Here is a 17,794-nt window from a genome sequence, read left to right on the forward strand (position 1 = left end):
AAATTGTTTAAATTATTTTTTATCTAAAGGCAGTTGATGGTGGTACTGGGTTTTGCAAGAAGCATGACAGAAAACAGCTTGTGTCCAGGTTTAGATTTATTTGGGGATTATTTACTATAGTCTAGGAAATGTTCTCCTTTAGAAAGAAGATTCCCCTAGAAGTTATTGCATTCATAAATCTTAGAGAGTAATCATGGCTACTAGCAACCTATAAATGGTGTACTTTTAAGGGGTCAAAAGTTCGTATAAACATTCCGGGAAATCAGAGCTAGATGATAAAGGTTTTGATTCTGAACAGAGATGGCCTTTTCTGTGTTTTAGATCTTAAAGACCTACAGTTTGTTTACGCTCTGGTTATACATACATTCCACAGAAGTTCCTATCTGTATGGAAATAGAACTCAGCAGTGTACAAACTTACTGGGTGGTTTAGAGAAGTCCTTTTAATTAGAAGGCCTTGCTACACAAACTTTGGTCTGTGGTCCAACAGCTTTGGTATCCCCTAGTAGCCTGTGAAAAATGCAGACGATGGGTCCCTAGACTGTACCTGAATCCTTTCAGGTGATTCCTAGGCAACACTGAGTTTTAAGAAATATCACTTTAATCACAGAATTGTTAAAACATTGCTTTAACTTACCTGAATTATTTTTAGAAAGGAATCATTTGTGAATTAGGATAAGAACTGGTGAAAGTGAGGCAATTTGAGAGATTATCAAGGACAAATAAAAGCCTGGCCAGAAGTACTGTCAATGCATCCCTTGTGTGCTTGTTCCATCTTCTCCTGTAGACACATGGACTTTGTCACATAATTAAGTTACTTCTCTGCCATAACAGTGACCTGATACAGTCCAGCTCTGTCTCCTAACCTCTCTATCAGTTGGGATACTCTCCCCAGTAAAATGTGTGAACAATAAAGAGGTCTGTAAATCACTAGCAAAATCAAGAGGTTTGCTCATCTGCTCTGGATGACTCCTGCTCTTCCTGCTCCACTCTCCTCAGAAGTGGGATTTTCTTCAAGCTTGGCCCCTAGTGTTTACAAGATGGCTTCTAAGCTTTCCTTCCTTCTTCATTTTTCCTTCCTTCCTTCCTTCCTTCCATCCTTCCTTCCTTCCTTCCTTCCTTCCTTCCTTCCTTCCTTCCTTCCTTCCTTCCTCCCTTCCCTTCCTTTCCTTCCCCTTCCCCTTCCCTTCCCTTCCCTTTCTCTGTTTCCCTGTCTGTCTGTTTTGTCTTTTTCCATCTTTACTTGATGTCTCCAACAAACTCCCCAATAGCCCACTGGTCAGGATTTGTTCACATGTGCAGAGTCTAGCTACAAGGCAGGTTTGGAAAACAAGTACGGGTTGAAACATCCCCAGTTCAAAAATCCAAAATCTTGGAGCATTTTGGAGTTTCACATTAGGAGTGTTCAACTGATGAAGTCTATACAAATACTTCAAAATCTGAAACACTGCTGGCCCAAGCATTTAAAGTGAGGGATTCATGAGCTAGCTGTATTTGCATTTCCATCTGCCATGTTTGGAAGTGATCCCTGTCAGAAAGGAATGATGGAGAGGGTGAAGTGAGGGAGGGAGAAATGAATGGCCCTGACAGAGCCAAATGACTGTCACAATATCTTAAAATTTGAGGGTTTTGTCCTTTTTTAAATTGATGACAGAAAGTGCGCATAACTAAAAGTTTGAGAAACCTTGCAAACTACATGAATTTGAGGTTTATTTTTTTTCCTTCTGGTTGACTGACAAATTGTTTCCATGTTTCCTACATCAAGAGAAAGAAAAAAAAAATCAGTAGCCAGGTGCTGGTGGCTCACACCTGTAGTCCTAGCTACTCAGGAGGCTGAGATCTGAGGATTGCAGTTCAAAGCCAGCCCGGACAGGAAAGTCTGTGAGACTAATACACTACTCAGAAAAAGCCTGAAATGGCACTGTGTCTGAAATGGTAGAGTTGTGGCCTTGAGCAAAAGGAAGCTCAGGGACAAAGCCCAGGCCCAGGGTTCAAGCTCCAGAACTGGAAGAAAAAAAATTAAATTCCTAAAGAAAAAAAAAAGTCCTACATAATAATTTTTGGAGTTAAATACTACCAACTCATAAAAATAATGAGTTCAAAGGAAATAGAAGTTTAAACTTTTTATTTAACACAGTTATGGATTATCTTCCCTTGGGTCCAGTGACTACCTGGAATCAATCAAGTGTGGACAGACAGAGGGGAAGGGTCACATGGTGGGAGACATGGTCTCCTTCTGTTGCCCTTCTTCAACGACTTTGGGCTCCATGGGCACTGTGGCATCTGTGGTCCACAAGAGAAAGGGGGCTTCTGAAGAGGCAGTGGTGGGGGTAGGGGTGTGACTGGTGAGTAGAATAGAAATGGACTAATTCCTAGTCTTTCTCTTGAGTCTTAAATGGAGAGGCAGCTCCTTGACCTAGTCCATTACAGTGGGCAGCTGTGTGACATCGCAGTGGAACTCCCTATTCTCCTGCTGAGTCTTGGCAGGACTGAGATGTAGCTAGACCAGCATGGTCAGCAGGAGCCCTGTTGCTCAGGACTCCATCTAGAGATGGTTATAAATAGACCAGTACCATACTAAAGATCAAGTAGAGCAGCCCCCTTTGCCCATGATTCCATGGTGCTGTGTTTTATGTAGCTTTCCAGAACTCGGGGTTCAGGGTAGGGAAGCTGTTCTGTATCGATAAGCATTAAGAGAAGTGGGCTCTAGGCCTGAGAAGGCATGTATGGAGCTCTCTGGATTTAGGGCTTGTGTCTGGGGCCTGAGTGTGGTCAGGAGCAAAAGGTTTGGACTTTTTTGGTCTAGGAACAGAATCTGTGTATGAATCTTCATCCTGTGCCTGGAAAGCTGGTGGATGAGGCTCTTGCTCAGGGGATTTCCTATAGTCTAAGGTGAGCAGGGCTTGGTCTGCAAAGAGGGCCTAGTGGGGCTGCTGTTCCGCCTTAAGGCATAGCACAAGTGTTACCCCCAGGAGATGGGGAGGTGGTCTCCTCTGTTTCACAGATAGAGCAAAACTTAGGGTCAGTGTCCTCAGGGGATGAAGTAACCTCCCTGATGAAAGGCTGGAGCATCTCTGTTGTGGCAAGTTCCAGATAGGAGCAGCCCCTCTTCTTCTCCCTCTACCATGGTGAAATGCAGGCCTGATGCCCTTTGCAGTATGTGAATGTTTCCGGTCAGGAGCTGTGAAGCTTGCCAGATGGCCCAGACATCCAGAAAGGAGCAGAACATTCCTTGGTGGCTCTGGCATTTACCATAGGCAAGAAGGATGTGCGCCATTGTAATTACTTCCAGAATTTTGGCTGTACCTCAAGTGGGCTTTCCTATAGTCTGCAAGGGGGTGTCCACCATTCCATACTTGCTTGGCTTAGCTAAGTGGAGTCCACTTAGTGTGATCCAGGGATAGGCTAGGTGGTGGAGATGCACAGATTCACATGGGCTTTACAAGCATTTGGCTAGAGGAAAATGCTAGGGAAAGAGAGCAGAGAAGGTAGAGTAGCTAGTGCACCATGTTGATTAGTGCCTCTGAACTTTGAGTGATGCTCGAAAGATATCCGAGTCAGCAGTCTCTGGGCAAAGCAGCTATGGACGCTTCTCTAACATTCAAATACATATACCTCTCATCTCTCACCAGCAAGCTGTCTGTCCTGCTGCTTAATACTATGGATATGGACCAAGAAAATCCCTGGCAACAGTTCAAAGTGAAGTCAGAGAAAAGTCAGGCAAACCTACAAGCAGCAGAGCAAGGGCAAGTTGGGGCATTTCTCAGGTTGAAAGGGCAGTGGCCAACAGAGAACCAGGTGCCGCCTCAGGCTTGCTCACCAATGGGAACCCACGATTTCTTTTGCAAGACTGCAGGTATTCCACTCAGTATACCTTGGAGGGTGCAAGCAAGCTGCTCAAATGTGGGGGAGGTAGGAAGGAGTAAAAAGGCACTACGAACCTCTTGTCTCCTCTGAGCCTCAATTTCCCTACTGGAACTAATCACTCAATTTGACAGCTCAAAAAGTCTGTGTCTGTAAGATCTGGCCAGGCATTCAGTCATGTGGTTTGTTCTCTGGGCTGTATTAAGGTGCTTCTTTATAAGCCTAGAAGCTATGAATCCTATCTGTCCAGATCTTTTAATTTCCTAAGTGGAGTCAGTTTGGGGAATCTAGATGGGTGGCTGACATAGAGATGTCAGGGATCACTAAAGCCTGCATCCCAACAAGAATGAAGAAAGCCATTCTGCATTCTGCATGCAGGCTACTTCAGTTATTTAGTCACTCAGAGAGCAAAGAAAGAGACTGAGGCTCAGGAAAAGGCATGGACCCCACCCCCCTCCCCACTTCTCAGTTGCATGCCACCTTGTCACAGATGGTGGCTCCTTCAGTTTCCTGCTCCTCAAACAAAGCCCATGTGTTCCTGCCAGATTCCGCTTGTAATCTTTCATTCTGCTCAAAGAGGCAAATCTGTTTACCATATTGAAAAGCCAGAGGAGTTGCAAAAAAGATGGGGAGAGAAAGCTGTTTTATGGATTAGAAAACGTGAGCCCAAGTTTCCCTTGCTGTGTGATTCATTTCTGTATCTCTAGTCTCCAGTCAAGGCAGGGAACAAAAGACAGGTCTGGATAGATGTGTGTTAAACATGTTTATTTCGAAAAGCTACAGACAAGACTTTGAAAGAAAACCTTCTCCTCTGGATCTTGAAAGAGAGAAAGGGGAACACTGGGATGTAGCTCAGTGTTAGAGGTGCTTACCTAGGAGGCAGGAGGCTCCCAGTCACCAGCACAGAAAAGGAGAGGGAGAGAGGAAGGAGAGAGGGAAGGAAAGAGCGAGGAAGAGGGAGGAGGAGGGAAAAAAGGAGGGGGAGAGGGGTGAGGTGAAAAGAGAGACAGATACGACATGAACACATGTCGTGCATGAACACATGAACACATGACAATGTGGGTTTCTTATTTGCACCTATGACAGGTATGGAATTGAGCAAAAGCTGAGAAATAAGTCGATGTTAGCACTCCTTCCGCTTCCTCTTCACCTTTTTTAAAAAAATATTTTTATTATCATTAGTTGCATAAAAGGGTTACCATTCAACACATCAGTTTAGGAGTACACTACATCTTGGCCAGTGTCACCCTTCTGTCATTCTCCCCCATCTAGTTCTCCCAAAGGACTCCAATCCTGGGCCGTATGAGTGATGGTTCTTTGTCTCTGTGCAGTACTTGAAGTAGCCAGTAGGTGGGAGTCAGGGACAAATGCTGGGAAGTCTAAATCCTTAGAAACAGAAATAAGGTATGGGTTTTATTAGAGAAAATAGGTTTTTCTCCTCCTTTTTTTTTTAAGACAGGAAAGAGGACATAAGTATCTCCCTCTCTTTCTCTTTCTCTTTCTCTCAGTAGGGAGATTGCTGGACAGTGTATCTGGGTCAGCTGGAAAGGAAAATTCTTTCTCATTTTCCTTGGAAACCAGTGGACAGAGAATAGGCAGGGGAGGCTTCCACTGCGGGGCCCACTGCGGGGCTGAGGGAGCAAAGCCAAGGGTGTTGTGTAGTAAGCAGGTCCCTGGAACACAGACCTGACCTTTCACAGTTAGGGGCAAGAAAACCTCTCCAAGCCCCTTGCCCCCATTGCCCTTCTCTGGGGTGTAGCAGGGCAGCTCTCCACATTCCAGGAGCCATTTTCTGGCCCAGGTATCTGCCAGCTGTGCCCTAGGGAAGATCCCTGAGCTTAGAGGGGTTTTGATTGCAATGGTCCTTGAACATTTAGCTGTTTTCCTCTTCCTCTTGTTTCTTTTTATCCCCACCCCCAGTAAGTAAATTCTAAGCAATCTGGATCCTTTCAGACCTGACCAAAAGAGACTATTTCAGTCTCTCAGAACCAGTGTTTATAAATGACCAAGAATGTGCAAACACTGGTGAAAGAGCAAATAAATCCTTCCCCACAAAATTTCCTGCCTCCAGCCCAGGGGATCTGGCGGAGGATGCTGCCAGGTTAGTATAACTTGAGGTCTGAATATGTAGATACCTACTTACCCTCCACCCACAAGGAAGAGAGTTAGACCACACCCAGAACCTCCTTACCTCAGTACCCACTAGTGGTCAGCAGCCGCGGAGGCTCCAGGAATGTACACTTCTGATACCCAGTGCTTCAAGAAACTTAGGATAATCGTTCCATTACCTCTGACGTTCCCAGGTGTGGATCAGTAGTATGAGCACCTTCTGGGAGCTTGCTAGTAATGCACAATCTCAGGCTCCATTCCCAACCTGCCTGGTCAGATTCTGCATTTCATGAGGAGCCCTCCAACTCATCAGTGCAGTCCCCATGGGGAAGCTTTGGCCTAACGCTGGGCTTAGCCAACAATCCCTACACTACATTTGACCACTGCCTATCAGATACCTAAGAATGATTTTCTCATTTTTAAATGACTGAAGAAAAGTCACAAGAATAATCTGTGATGTGGAAATGATATACCATTCACATTTCAGCATCCATAAATAAAGTGTTACTGGAGGTCGGCCACGTGTTGCTGGTTTAGGCCTTGGCTCTGGCCACTTTCAGGCTACAAATAGAAAAACTGAATATGACAGAGGCTCTGTGGCCCACAAAGTTTAAAATATGTATGGCCTTTGTCCCAACTCATTTTGGAGATGAGTTCTCCTTGTTGTACCCTCAGGAGACATGGGTGTTAGTAACCAGAGTTATTCTTCATGGTCAGCATTCCTGCTGAATTCTCCCCTGATATCCCCATTTTCTGAAGCTGCGGCTTCTGGGTAGCATGTCAGCTGCAAGACAAGCCTGCATCTGTCTGATGAGGAGGTGTCCTTAGCAGCTGTCACCATGGCCTAGAGGCCAAGGCTCAGGGCTGAGCAGGTTCAGCCCACTAAGAGACTGCTCAGGAACCGGAGCCAGGCAGGTAATGACCCTAATGTTCTTTTCTAGACCCCAGGATAGGAACAGGGGCAAACCACAAGATTCTCCCTTCCAAACATGCCCACTATGGCCACTTAGCTATGTTTCCACTCCCAGTCACTCAGTCCCACAGTCTTCTGTGCTTGGCCTCAGCTGGCGGCCTCATGTTCCCAACAGTAAGGAGTTCAGTCTGGTTGCAGATGATGGAAGTACCTCTAGTTAGGCCCTGGGGACTGTCAGGGTCAACATGGTGACCTTTATTGGTGTGCCCTTTGTGGCTCTCAAGATTGTACCTCACAGGAGGTACAGGGAGGAGGAGGCAGCCAACGCTGTAGGAGTAACTGCTTAGGTCAGAGGAAAGCAAGGCTTCCTGCTTCATGGGAATCACAGACTACTTTCATAATCTGATGAAAACTGTTTTCAGAGACATAGAGATTTCGTACCCGTCTAGTGGATATATTCAGAGGCCCTCTGAAACCCACCCGTGGACCACTGTAAAACATCCCTAGTCAGGATTCAGCTGTTGAGGGTGAATGTTGAATATGCATCGTTTCACCTCACCTGAGTGATAAGGACGACCATGGGGGAATCGTGAGGAGGTGGCTGAAGGTTCTGTGTTCAACCCATCTCACTGCTCCCCACCCCTTTCCTTCCTGCCCTCGACTCTTAGATCCTTTGGAGTGTTAGTCTGTGGATTTGAGGGTTAAATTACATGGAAGGAAAATGCACTTTGATGTTTTAGGGAGGAAAAAGAAATTAAAAGACTGGGGTAAGGATTTCTGCTTGATGATGCATAAAAATATGTCAAGAATTTAGCTCAGCTAAATTCCTCCTTCCCTCCTCCTTCCCCATCCCTCCCCTCCCTCCTTTCTTCTCCTTTCCCGTTCTTCCTCAGCGTGCTACCTTAATCCATCACACAGGAGTTGAGCTAAAAGGTAACCTTGGCTCTGTGTTTTCTCTTCTTTGGATGAATCCTGAGGAAACACTTTTTTCCCCCTAAGTAGAATTTTAACTTTACTAGCCTCAGCCGTTGAGGTTCATTCTTTCATTAAGAGAATGTGTAGTAGTAATTGGGTTAGGAAAAAGAAGCCATAAATCAGATGCACTTCCTACAGGCAGGGGTCAGCCATCACTTCCTGTAGTCTGGTGCTGTAAAGCCTTGGCAGCCATTACTTCCTGCAGGCCGGTGTAATAGAGACTCGTTGACCATGACCCATAGTAGAGCATGGTTCATTTAACAAGAGTGAGTGATCCGGAAGGAGCGGAGGAGGGGCCCCGGGGAAAGCTTTCCCTCAGGCTGCACTGCACCCAGTCCCTTCTCCAAGGAGATTAACAAGGCTGATGAGAAGCAATCATGTTGACCCCTAGTCACCTGCCTGCTCCCCCTGCCTGTTCCTTCATTGCACCAGAAGCTATGGAAGGGCCCTGTGCTCCTCCAAGGAGAGCAAGGGTTTCTCCCTTGCATACTTTGTATCGGGCATACTTTGTATATATCCTGTGATTCTTGTTTTGTTTTCTTTTGTTTTTTGCCAGTCCTGGGGCTTGAACTCAGAGCCTGAGCACTGTCCCTGGCTTCTTTTTGCTCAAGGCTAGCACTCTTACCACTTGAGCCACAGCACCACTTCTGGCTTTTTTCTGTTTATGTGGTGCTGAGGAATCGAACCCAAGGCTTCATGTAGGCAAGGCAAGCACTCTGCCACTAGGCCATATTCCCAGCCCCCCAATTTAGCTTTTTACCCTCATCTTCCCTGGAGCATCAGTTCCACCTTTGTTATATACCATGTGGTAATTCCTTATCTACCCAGGGCAGGAAGTTGGCTTCATTTGCCTTGGATGCAAGACAAGTGTGTATTGACCAATGAATTTCTCGTTTGACATTCTCCAGATTTCTAGAAAGAAAAGAGAAATGAAAACTACTTCCCTTCCTTAACACATCCTATCTCTGGTGGGTCATGGGTGTGTGGGCACAGTCTGGAACTAGGCCAGGGTGAGGGAAGGGATCTAGACCTCAGAGCAGGGCCACAGTGCCAGCCTCGCTTTCTGGCCTCTCACCTGGGTGTGTCTCCAGGAATGAATTCCTCCCCCATGCCAGCTGCTGGCCGGAGCTCTCCTTGCCTTGCCCCTGTGATTGTCTTGCCGAGCTCCTGCCTGAACTAGGCTGCCAGGCCTTACTTCTGCCCATATCTTTTGGGCCACATACATTTTGGGGTTCTGGTGAGTATAGATGCCATGCTGAGGGGATGTTGACACCCAGAACAGGGCTTCTCCTCAGGCCTGGATTTTCAGGAAAGACATAGGAAGGCCTCAGCAGTCCCATGCTGCGTGTCTGCAAGCCATTTACGACGGCACAACAGGGCAGAGCCCTTGCATGTAACCACTGCACCCACTGTACCCACATCAAAGACCCTTTCATAATCAGTCATAGCCAAAGGCCACACATTAAGGGCTGGGCATGGCAGAAAAGCTGTTCTTAGGGGAGCTCTCAAAGGAGATGAAGCATGAGGAGATGGGGAGGAGTGGCATCTGGGGCATTTGGGGGAGGCCACCCTGGAAAGCCGGCATGTGACACAGCTTGGTTTCCTCCAGCTTTCCCAGGGTTCCTTCTCACTCAGAGCTGCTTCCTAACTCTCAGAGAAACACAGGTGAAGCGGCCTCACCCTTTCCACCTCCCAGTTGTGAGAGGCAGGTCTGGGATCTAACAGAAGCAGTGGCCCTGGTGTGGAATGTAGCTACAAGGAGCCTGGTGGTGGCTGCCAGCCCGGATCACACTCTCCTGAGAACAAATAGCAAACATTGCAACAGTTGGTCTCCGGTGGATAGTGCCAGCCTCGCCAAGGGCAGCAAACACTGGGCTCTGGCCCGGCACTTTGCAGGGCCTGGGACCTGGACAGGAGTTGGTTCTGAATCTGTTCTTTTCTGGAGACGTCAGGTTTTCCCCTGGGTGCCTGTTGCTAGCCTGTAAGGGGGAAGGCGTGGGCTTTGGGGCGGGGGTCAGGCTGTGTGTGGGAACCAGCAAGCTCCTCAGAGAGCAGCACTTATTTTTAGTCGTCTCCCCAGTCCCAAATAAACCGAGAGCAGCTGGGAGCCCGTGGGTAAAGGCAGAGTAGAGCACAGACAGGAAATCAGGGGCTCTCAGTAATGAGTTCCAGCCACTCCAGAAGAGAGGAGCCAGACAAGGAATTTTCTTCGGGACTGTTTTCCTCTGGCAGGCTCTGGTATTATCACAGAGGAAAATGTGGTGTGTGTGTGTGTGTGTGTGTGTGTGTGTGTGTGTGTGTGTGTGTGTATTTACAACTCCTGTCCAAGTCTCCCCCCCCTCCCCACTTTTATGTGACATTTGATTGCTCCTTGGAGCTCTGAGTCCAGGCGGGGTGCCTGTGTGTGTGTGTGTGTGTGTGTGTGTGTGTGTGTGCACACGTGCCTGCCTGTGGGGGTGGTGGGGGAGGACCCTGGAGCAGCACGCTCTGGTCTGAGTCCTAGTGTATCTGCAACTGTTTAGGGAAAGGCTGAAGGACACAGGCCAGGCAAGTGGGGAAATCTGAACACAGCCTGGCGCTCCTGAGGGGGAGGGGGCAGAGCCAAGGAAGAGGAGAGGGCTTGGTCCTCAGCCAAGGGGGGAAAAAAGGCTTTTTCAACCAAGGACTCTAACTGCTGACATGGGCGCCCAGCATGGATGGGGACATTGATGTTTACAAGCATTTCTCGTGGCTAAAGAGGGTAAGTGACTGGCCGCTTTGTTTGGGTTTCCGTGGAGATGAGTGAGGGGAGAGACACTTTGGGGTGTTTGGGGTGTGTGTGTATGTGTGTGTATGTACGCACGTGTGTGTGTTAGGGGGAGGTATTTGTCAAGCAGAGCCCTGTGGTAGCCAAGCTCTTCATGAGAATCTAATTATAGATATGAGGGGAGAAAATAGTCAGCTGTCTTTGTTTCTGCGCTGACGTTCTGGTGAATGAGCCTCTGTACAGAAAGGCAAGAATGGAGTGAGGGAAATTAGTTATTGTAACTTAGTGTCTTAAACCAGTCAGAGGCTCCAAATACTGTCACCAGAGAAAAATAAAAGGCGTCTCACCGCTTTGGGGTTTGAGGACCCGGAGCGGAAGCTTGCCACCCTTTTTAAGCATGTGGATTCAGAAGTTGTTTAACTCGTTCTCAACCCTAATGTTATCCGGAGTGGTGGGTACCAGGTGCCAGCCGAATGAGCTTCTGTGTTTCCGGAGGAAGGCTCTAGGGGACTTCTCTTCCCAACGCCCTAAAGCCCAGGATTTGAGTCGTTCAGTTGTGGATGCCCTTTGGAGGGGGGATGGGCATCTGCGTGAAAGTGGGCAGCGAGAGGTGGGTGAAGTTTGGGGGCTGCATCATGTCATGTGCAAAACTCAGGTCGTCTCTTTTGTTACTGACTTGAAATGGATGGAGATGGATTTGCACTAGTCTTCACACTGAGGAATAATTTGGGACTGGATATTTTTCAGAGGCTGGAAGAGCAAAAGCAGCTGACAGATAAGAGGTTTGACATTGTAACTGCAGAAGGAACTGGAGGGTTGGGGAGTATCCGGCCAGGAAAATACACAACGCTCCAAACACAGGGGCGGTAGCTTGTGCACATGGGCTCTGAAACCAGCCTTCTACAAATACTGAGCTCCTGGTGCTGGGTGTGCAGCTGAGCCAAGGGGAACCAATCTCCTGTGTATTTACCAACTCTATAGGAGATAGAGGCAGCAGGGCCCCAGGAAGGAAACTTCTCATTACAAACTACTACGTACAATGAAGAAGGGCAACCTAAGGCTCAGAATAGGTGTTGATGGCTGAGAAGGAAAAGTCAGGGAGTCCTCTTTGAGGAAATAATGCTTGACAGAAACCTCAAAAGGCAGTAGTAGTGCAGAACATTTAGGCAAAGTGAATGGTACCTGCAAAGGGCCTGAGGCAGGAGGGAGGCTGGCAGGTTTCAAGGCAGAAAAAGCCAGTGTGGCTGAGCTTAGTGATGGCGGGTGGAGGAAGACAGATTCCAGATCACAGGACATGAAGGCTGTGGTTAAGGGTGGTGGGTGACAGTGGTTTGTCTGACAGGGGACTTGGATTAAAGAAGTGATGGGGGATACACTGAGGCTTCCAATTTGCATTTTAAGAAAATTGCTGTAGTTATAATGTGGCATTTGCTAGGCGATGTTGGAAAACTGAGGCAGCTGAGAGTAATTATGGAGCTGGATGGCTTGTAGGGTTCAACCAGTGCAAACCCCTCATTTGGTGAAGCCCAGGAGAAGCTAAGAACCTCCTTGTGGTTCATTGTATGTTAACTTTTGGTGGGGCTGCTGGTCTTGAACCCTGTTCTGTCTCCCGGGTCTGGTTCTTTCTTCATCTCTTCTGCCAAGTATGTAGAAAATGAGGGGTTCAGAACCCATCAGCAATCTGGCCTGTACTGAGCTCCTCCTTCAGAGGGGAGTGGGCATCACCACCACCAGAGAGCATGCTGGGATGGCCAGACATCTTGGCAAGGGTCTGCACAGCCCCACTGGAGTGGGGGTGAGGGTTGCTGGGGGAAAGAGGTGAGAAGCACACTTCCCATGACTCAGTCTTTGTCTCCACATTTCCAACGTGAAGCTTCTCACCGCCCCTCCCAGTCTCTGTGTGCCTGGGTTTGCAGGAGCTCCTGTCCTCACGGCTGGACAGATGTAGCTCTGCTCCTTCCTGGGCAGGCACTGTCTGTGGAGGCTGGAGACGTTAGTTCTCACCATTGTCTGTGAAAGCCTCGGGTGTGACCTCCGCTGAGGCTGACTGGAAGTGAGCTCCCCACCACAGGTGTCTGAATCCCCAGCATGGCTCCCGGCAAAGCAGGTGTTTTTCTTCTATTTGTAGAATTCTAAGGGTCATTATAAACAAAAGCATTGGATGGCTGCATTGAACATGAGCATTCTGTGATTAGATTGCATTCCTTGTTCTTCGCCCAAAATACTACTGCCAGGTTTTCATAATCTCTCACAACCCCCCCCCCAAAAAAAAAAAAAACCCACACAAAAACCATACTTTCCAGGCCATGATCCTGAGCTCTACTCTGGAAGAGAAAGCTCAGAATCTTCTAACTTATTTAACCAACGGTGCCTATTCTAACCTGGCATCAACTTAACTTTTCAGTTTTATCTTTTAATCTCTCTCAGGTGCATTCTCTGTTTCCCAAGCTTCTATTCCAAATATCCTCCTCTTTGTGTGATTCCCACCTTCTTTATCTGACCACATACCAGGCCCCTCCTTTCCCACAAAATCCCTCCAGGGGCTCTTCTAGCTCAGGTCCCACCAGTTCATTTGTCCCTTCCCCTGTGCTTTCTGAAGGGGAGCACGGGTTTCTGAGGGCCTATGCTTCTGGCGGTGTAAGTGCGTCTCCTTCCTTCTGCCATACAGAGGTGCTTCTGAAGAAGTGCTGGATGGAGGTATGGTCAGGTGCACAGGGAAGGAGCCTTTGTCCTTCAACCAGGACAAGATGGCATTGCCTTAGCTCAAAGGGGAGGAAACACTGTGTTCAGGGAGGAGCTGAGTTGGATGAGAAATATTTGTTCAGAAAAGAAAACTTGTTTTTTTTGCCAGGGCTGGCCTTTGAGGGTGGGCTAGTGTAGACAGCTGTAGTGAAGAACAGATGTGAAGCCTGGACTAGAATCTTCTTGGCTTTTGTCACATTTACTGGTAGTGATCTTTGATTACCTCAAAAGGATGTCACATATAGGCATTTGGGAGATCAAGTGAGATTTGCATATTAAATACTCAGCTTACCATGCATATAGTAAACCTGCCTACTGGGATGAGAAGCTGAAGGAGGAGCAGGTGAGAAGGGATCAACCCCCTTCTTTAGCAGTGCATCATAGGCTATTCCGTCCCTCAGATCTAGGCTCCTTTTCATGCTACAGGTCTGGGTCTCACACCTAGCAAACAGAGGGCCTGGAAGAGGCAGCTGTACCCTGTCCTTCCTCATGTAAGCAGAGGCCCACTGGCTGCTGGTTCTGGCCAGCTTGGCTCCAGTTGTTGCATGAATGCTGCTCAGGGCTGATGCAGTTCATTCTCCTATCGTACAAAGCCTAAGCACAGGATGATTACTATCCCTTAGCACTATGCCCTCTGTCCACTGCCTCTGTCCCCTCAGCCATTTGGTTTCCTGACTCACCCAACAGCTCACATCTGCCTTGCACTGAGGTCAGTAGATCCAACCCACAGAGCCCTGAAAGAGCTTCTAAAGATAGCTCCCTACTCCCCAGCCCTGTTCCCGACTTCACACTACTCCCTTGCTTTCAGCACTTTGAATTGTTTGAGCAAATTTGCAACTCAAAGTCACAAAGAAACTGAAACTACCATGCATGTGCCATGCCACTGGCTCGGATCCCGGATCCCGCACTAGGCTGGAATGAACTCAAGATGCTAATGTTTGACTTTGACCTGTGTCATCTGGAACTCACATTGTCGATCCTGGCCAGTCAGGCTAGAAGAGCTGCAGAGAGAGACACGGGGTGGGGGAGGTGGGGGGACGGGGTGGCTGCCTTGCCTTGCATTCAGGTTACACTGCAGTGGAAGGTGGAGAAGTAGGCAGTAGCTTCTGAGGAAGGCCGTTGATTAAGAGCTTGATCCTGGGGTTGATATCTCTTTGTGACTTTGGATGGTTTATTTAACCTCCCTTGGATTCAGGTTCCCTGATGGTAAAATATAGATACATAAGTCTACACATGTAAAGTACCCGAGAGAGCATGCCATAGGCCTCATGGGGGTCGGTGACATTATCACAACTGACAACCTCTGGCTACTCAAGAGCCGAGTGGCCAGCCTCGAGTCTGAGCACAGAGGTTCTCCTCCCTGGAGGACAGCAGTGGGCATGGCTTCTCAAGGGTTCCATCTGTCCACATTTTCTCTACATCGCTTCCCATCTCTAGCCAACACACAGTGCATCTTCCCAGCCTGCCCCCCAGTGTAATTTAGGAGCTACAATCCAACCATCTCCACCCGGCCGCCCACACCTGTGACTCTCCTGTCTGCCAACTCCTTGAAGAGAGGCCCGCAGGCCTTTTCACCCCGTGGGATTTAATGAGATGGCGTCATACCAGGGTCATTTGCTCAATAGTGGTGGGCTCTCCACAGCAGCACAGCCATCGGTAGTTCCGTGAGCTGGCCGCAGCCTTCGGGGAACCTTTGCCTTCCCTCCTGCCAGCCGCCCTCTCACCCTCTGTGGCAGATCCCACGCTTTTCCACTTGCCTCCAACCTTAGACTCCTTTCTCAAATGGGGGTGGGGGTGGGGCAAATCTAAACAAACCTTTCATCATCCCTCCCCTTCACCACAAAATGTAACTGTGTTCATAGCTATTAGTTTTCAAATTTCTTTTCTTTTCTAGGTGAAGAACCTCTGTTGGCCAAAACTATCCCAGTGTCCTGGCCTCTGGACTCAGTTCTGTCCCAATGTCATGTGTTCTTTTTCCTCTCAGCTGTTCCTTGCCCACTCGTCCCTTGGGAAAGGCTTCTTTTCAGTTTTAGGGGAGAATTGGATCAACTGATTTTGGCCCTGTGCTGGCCTCCTCGCTGCTGCTTTATGGCTTACCTTGCTTCTACCGTTACAATACCTCTGCCCTATTTGGGGAGAAGTACAGGGATTTTGAACTTGTGACCTTGTTCTTTTTTTTTTTTTTTTTTTGCCAGTCCTGGGGCTTGGACTCAGGGCCTGAGCACTGTCCCTGGCTTCTTCCCGCTCAAGGCTAGCACTCTGCCACTTGAGCCACAGCGCCACTTCTGGCCATTTTCTGTATATGTGGTGCTGGGGAATCGAACCCAGGGCCTCATGTATATGAGGCAGGCACTCTTGCCACTAGGCTATATCCCCAGCCCGTGACCTTGTTCTTGTTAAACAAATGTTTTACCACTTGAGCCATGTTCTGTCTTTTAAAAATTTTTTTGCTTTGCCTTTTTTTTGTTGTTTTGTTTTCAATACTGGGGATTAGACTCAAGAGTCTCATGCTTGAAAAGCACTTTTGGAATTGGTTATTTTCCAGGCAGAGCCTTGCTTTATGCCCAGGCTGGCTTGGCCTGTGATCCACTCCATGCGAGTCCCTGGACTGCTGCAGATCACAGGTGCATGCCGCTGTTCTCAGCCACTGATCGAGATGAAGTCTTTCACGTTTATCCTTGCCAGGGCTGGCTTCAAACTCTGGTGCCCCTCACCCCTTTCTCTATCTCTTAAATCACTAGGATTATATAAGTGTGAGCAACTATAACCAACATGGTTTTGTTATCTTTCAGATAGGGTCTCATGTTTATGGCTGGTCTGGTCTGAAACAATTCTCACTTAGCTGGGATGTCAGACATGTACCACCAATCTCAAGCCCCCTTCCCCCCCCCCTTTTTTTTTTACTCACCAAGATAGGGAGTTATGCTAACTTCTTGCCTGGGTGGCAATGAACAGCAGTCCTCATGATTTCTACTTCTGGGATAGCTGTGATGAACCAGGTTGAGCCACCACATCCAATTACGCTTAGGATTCTTGAAAGTGTGAGATAAAATATACCCTCTTTTCCTTCCTCATCACCCCAGGCGCATTGGCTTTGTCCCTGCATTTGTCTTTAAAATTCCTTCCTATACTACATCTGGCTCCCAAGAAACCTTTCCCATTAATGTCTTCCTGAATTCATTCCCATTTGGAAATATTGAAGGAGTGCGGGCATTCTTGTGAATTTTTGTGAATCTCTTTGCCTGTTTGATTGTTGGCTCCTCATGAGGAAGGTGTAAGCAGTCTACAAGGCACCAGGCAATTAACTCAATGCCTCCAGCACAGCGAAAATAGTCACAGTGCTCACTCCACTCCCACCTCCAACACTCAGCGATGTCGCTGTGTCTGTTGTGAAGGTGTTTTTCAATAATTATGAGTCATTGCTTCTATTGGAACTGATAAGGTGAGGAAACTCTTGAAGGAGTCTTCTCTTCCTAGTGTACTCCCAATTGTAATACAGTCTCTTCACAGTGGATCAGCACACATGGGCAAATCCCACTGCCATAGCTCCTTGTTGGTACAGAGGAGTCAGCAATGACCGGGCCAAGCCAAGGGTTTAATTTCAAGGAAAGATCTTGTTAAAGCAAATGTGTGTCGTCCATTCCAAATCAAGTTCCTGAAGCAGATCGCTAGGGAGCCCAACACAGCCCTTTCATTGGAAAACTTTTGGTCAGTCTGTTCTCAAGGCACCTTTGTTTGCAGTGTTAGTTTTGGAAGACCAGGCCATCTGAAGCATTGTTATGGCCTCGTGGATACCCTATCTGGCTTGGGAAGGCTATTTCCAAAGGAACAGCTCTCCCACTCTCCCAGAATTCTTTTACAGTCAGTCACTTAAGTTGTGCCTCCACCATAAACCCTCTTTAGTCTTTGGAAGGTAAAAATTGATTTATCTCTTCCCCATGCTCCTGCTGTTGGTGTACGTACAGCCCTTTCCAATAGTAATTATTGCCCCTGGTAGGTACCTTGGATCCTTTAACTCACCGAAGAAAGAAGAGAACAGTGAAGTGTGATTGCAAAAGCATTGTCCAAACAAGAACCTCCACTATTCAGGACTCAGCTTTGTTTTTTTCCCCAAAGATAGACACTTAGCTCACTGTGGGAATGATAACCTCACTGCAACACTGAGTCTCTCCTTTTTTTTTTTGGTCAGTGGTGGGGCTTGAACTCTGGGCCTGGGCACTGTCCCTGAGCTCTTCAGCTCAAGGCTGGTGCTCCACCGCTTTAAGCCACAGTGCCACTTCCGGTTTTCTGGTGGTTAATTGGAGATAAGAGTCTCACTGGCTTTTCTGCCTGGGCTGACTTTGAACCGAGATCCTCAGATCAGTCATCTGAGTAGCTAGGATTACAGGCATGAGCCACTGACTCCTGGCTAGTCTCTCCTTATATATGATTGATACCAGAGGAAGA

General features: G+C 47.8%; 1 protein-coding gene across 5 annotated transcripts in view; it reads left to right on the plus strand.

The window, feature by feature from the left end:
* Positions 1 to 17,794, plus strand: part of Ppfibp2 (PPFIA binding protein 2) — a 133,074-nt gene that overhangs the window by 46,253 nt on the left and 69,027 nt on the right. The window contains exons 1-2 of one of the 5 annotated variants that reach the window (XM_048360927.1): positions 9,826 to 9,841; positions 10,524 to 10,600. The exons of 2 other annotated variants lie outside the window; for them this stretch is intronic. In XM_048360927.1, coding sequence (XP_048216884.1) covers positions 10,553 to 10,600 — 48 coding nt within the window. In that variant the 5' untranslated portion in view covers positions 9,826 to 9,841; positions 10,524 to 10,552. Of the gene's footprint in view, positions 1 to 9,825; positions 9,842 to 9,943; positions 10,099 to 10,195; positions 10,601 to 17,794 lie in introns of those variants that run through there. 2 more of the 5 variants (XM_048360929.1, XM_048360926.1) reach the window with 2 other exon arrangements.

The sequence above is a fragment of the Perognathus longimembris genome, chromosome 13 (assembly GCF_023159225.1).
Source record: "Perognathus longimembris pacificus isolate PPM17 chromosome 13, ASM2315922v1, whole genome shotgun sequence".
NCBI lineage: Eukaryota > Metazoa > Chordata > Mammalia > Rodentia > Heteromyidae > Perognathus > Perognathus longimembris.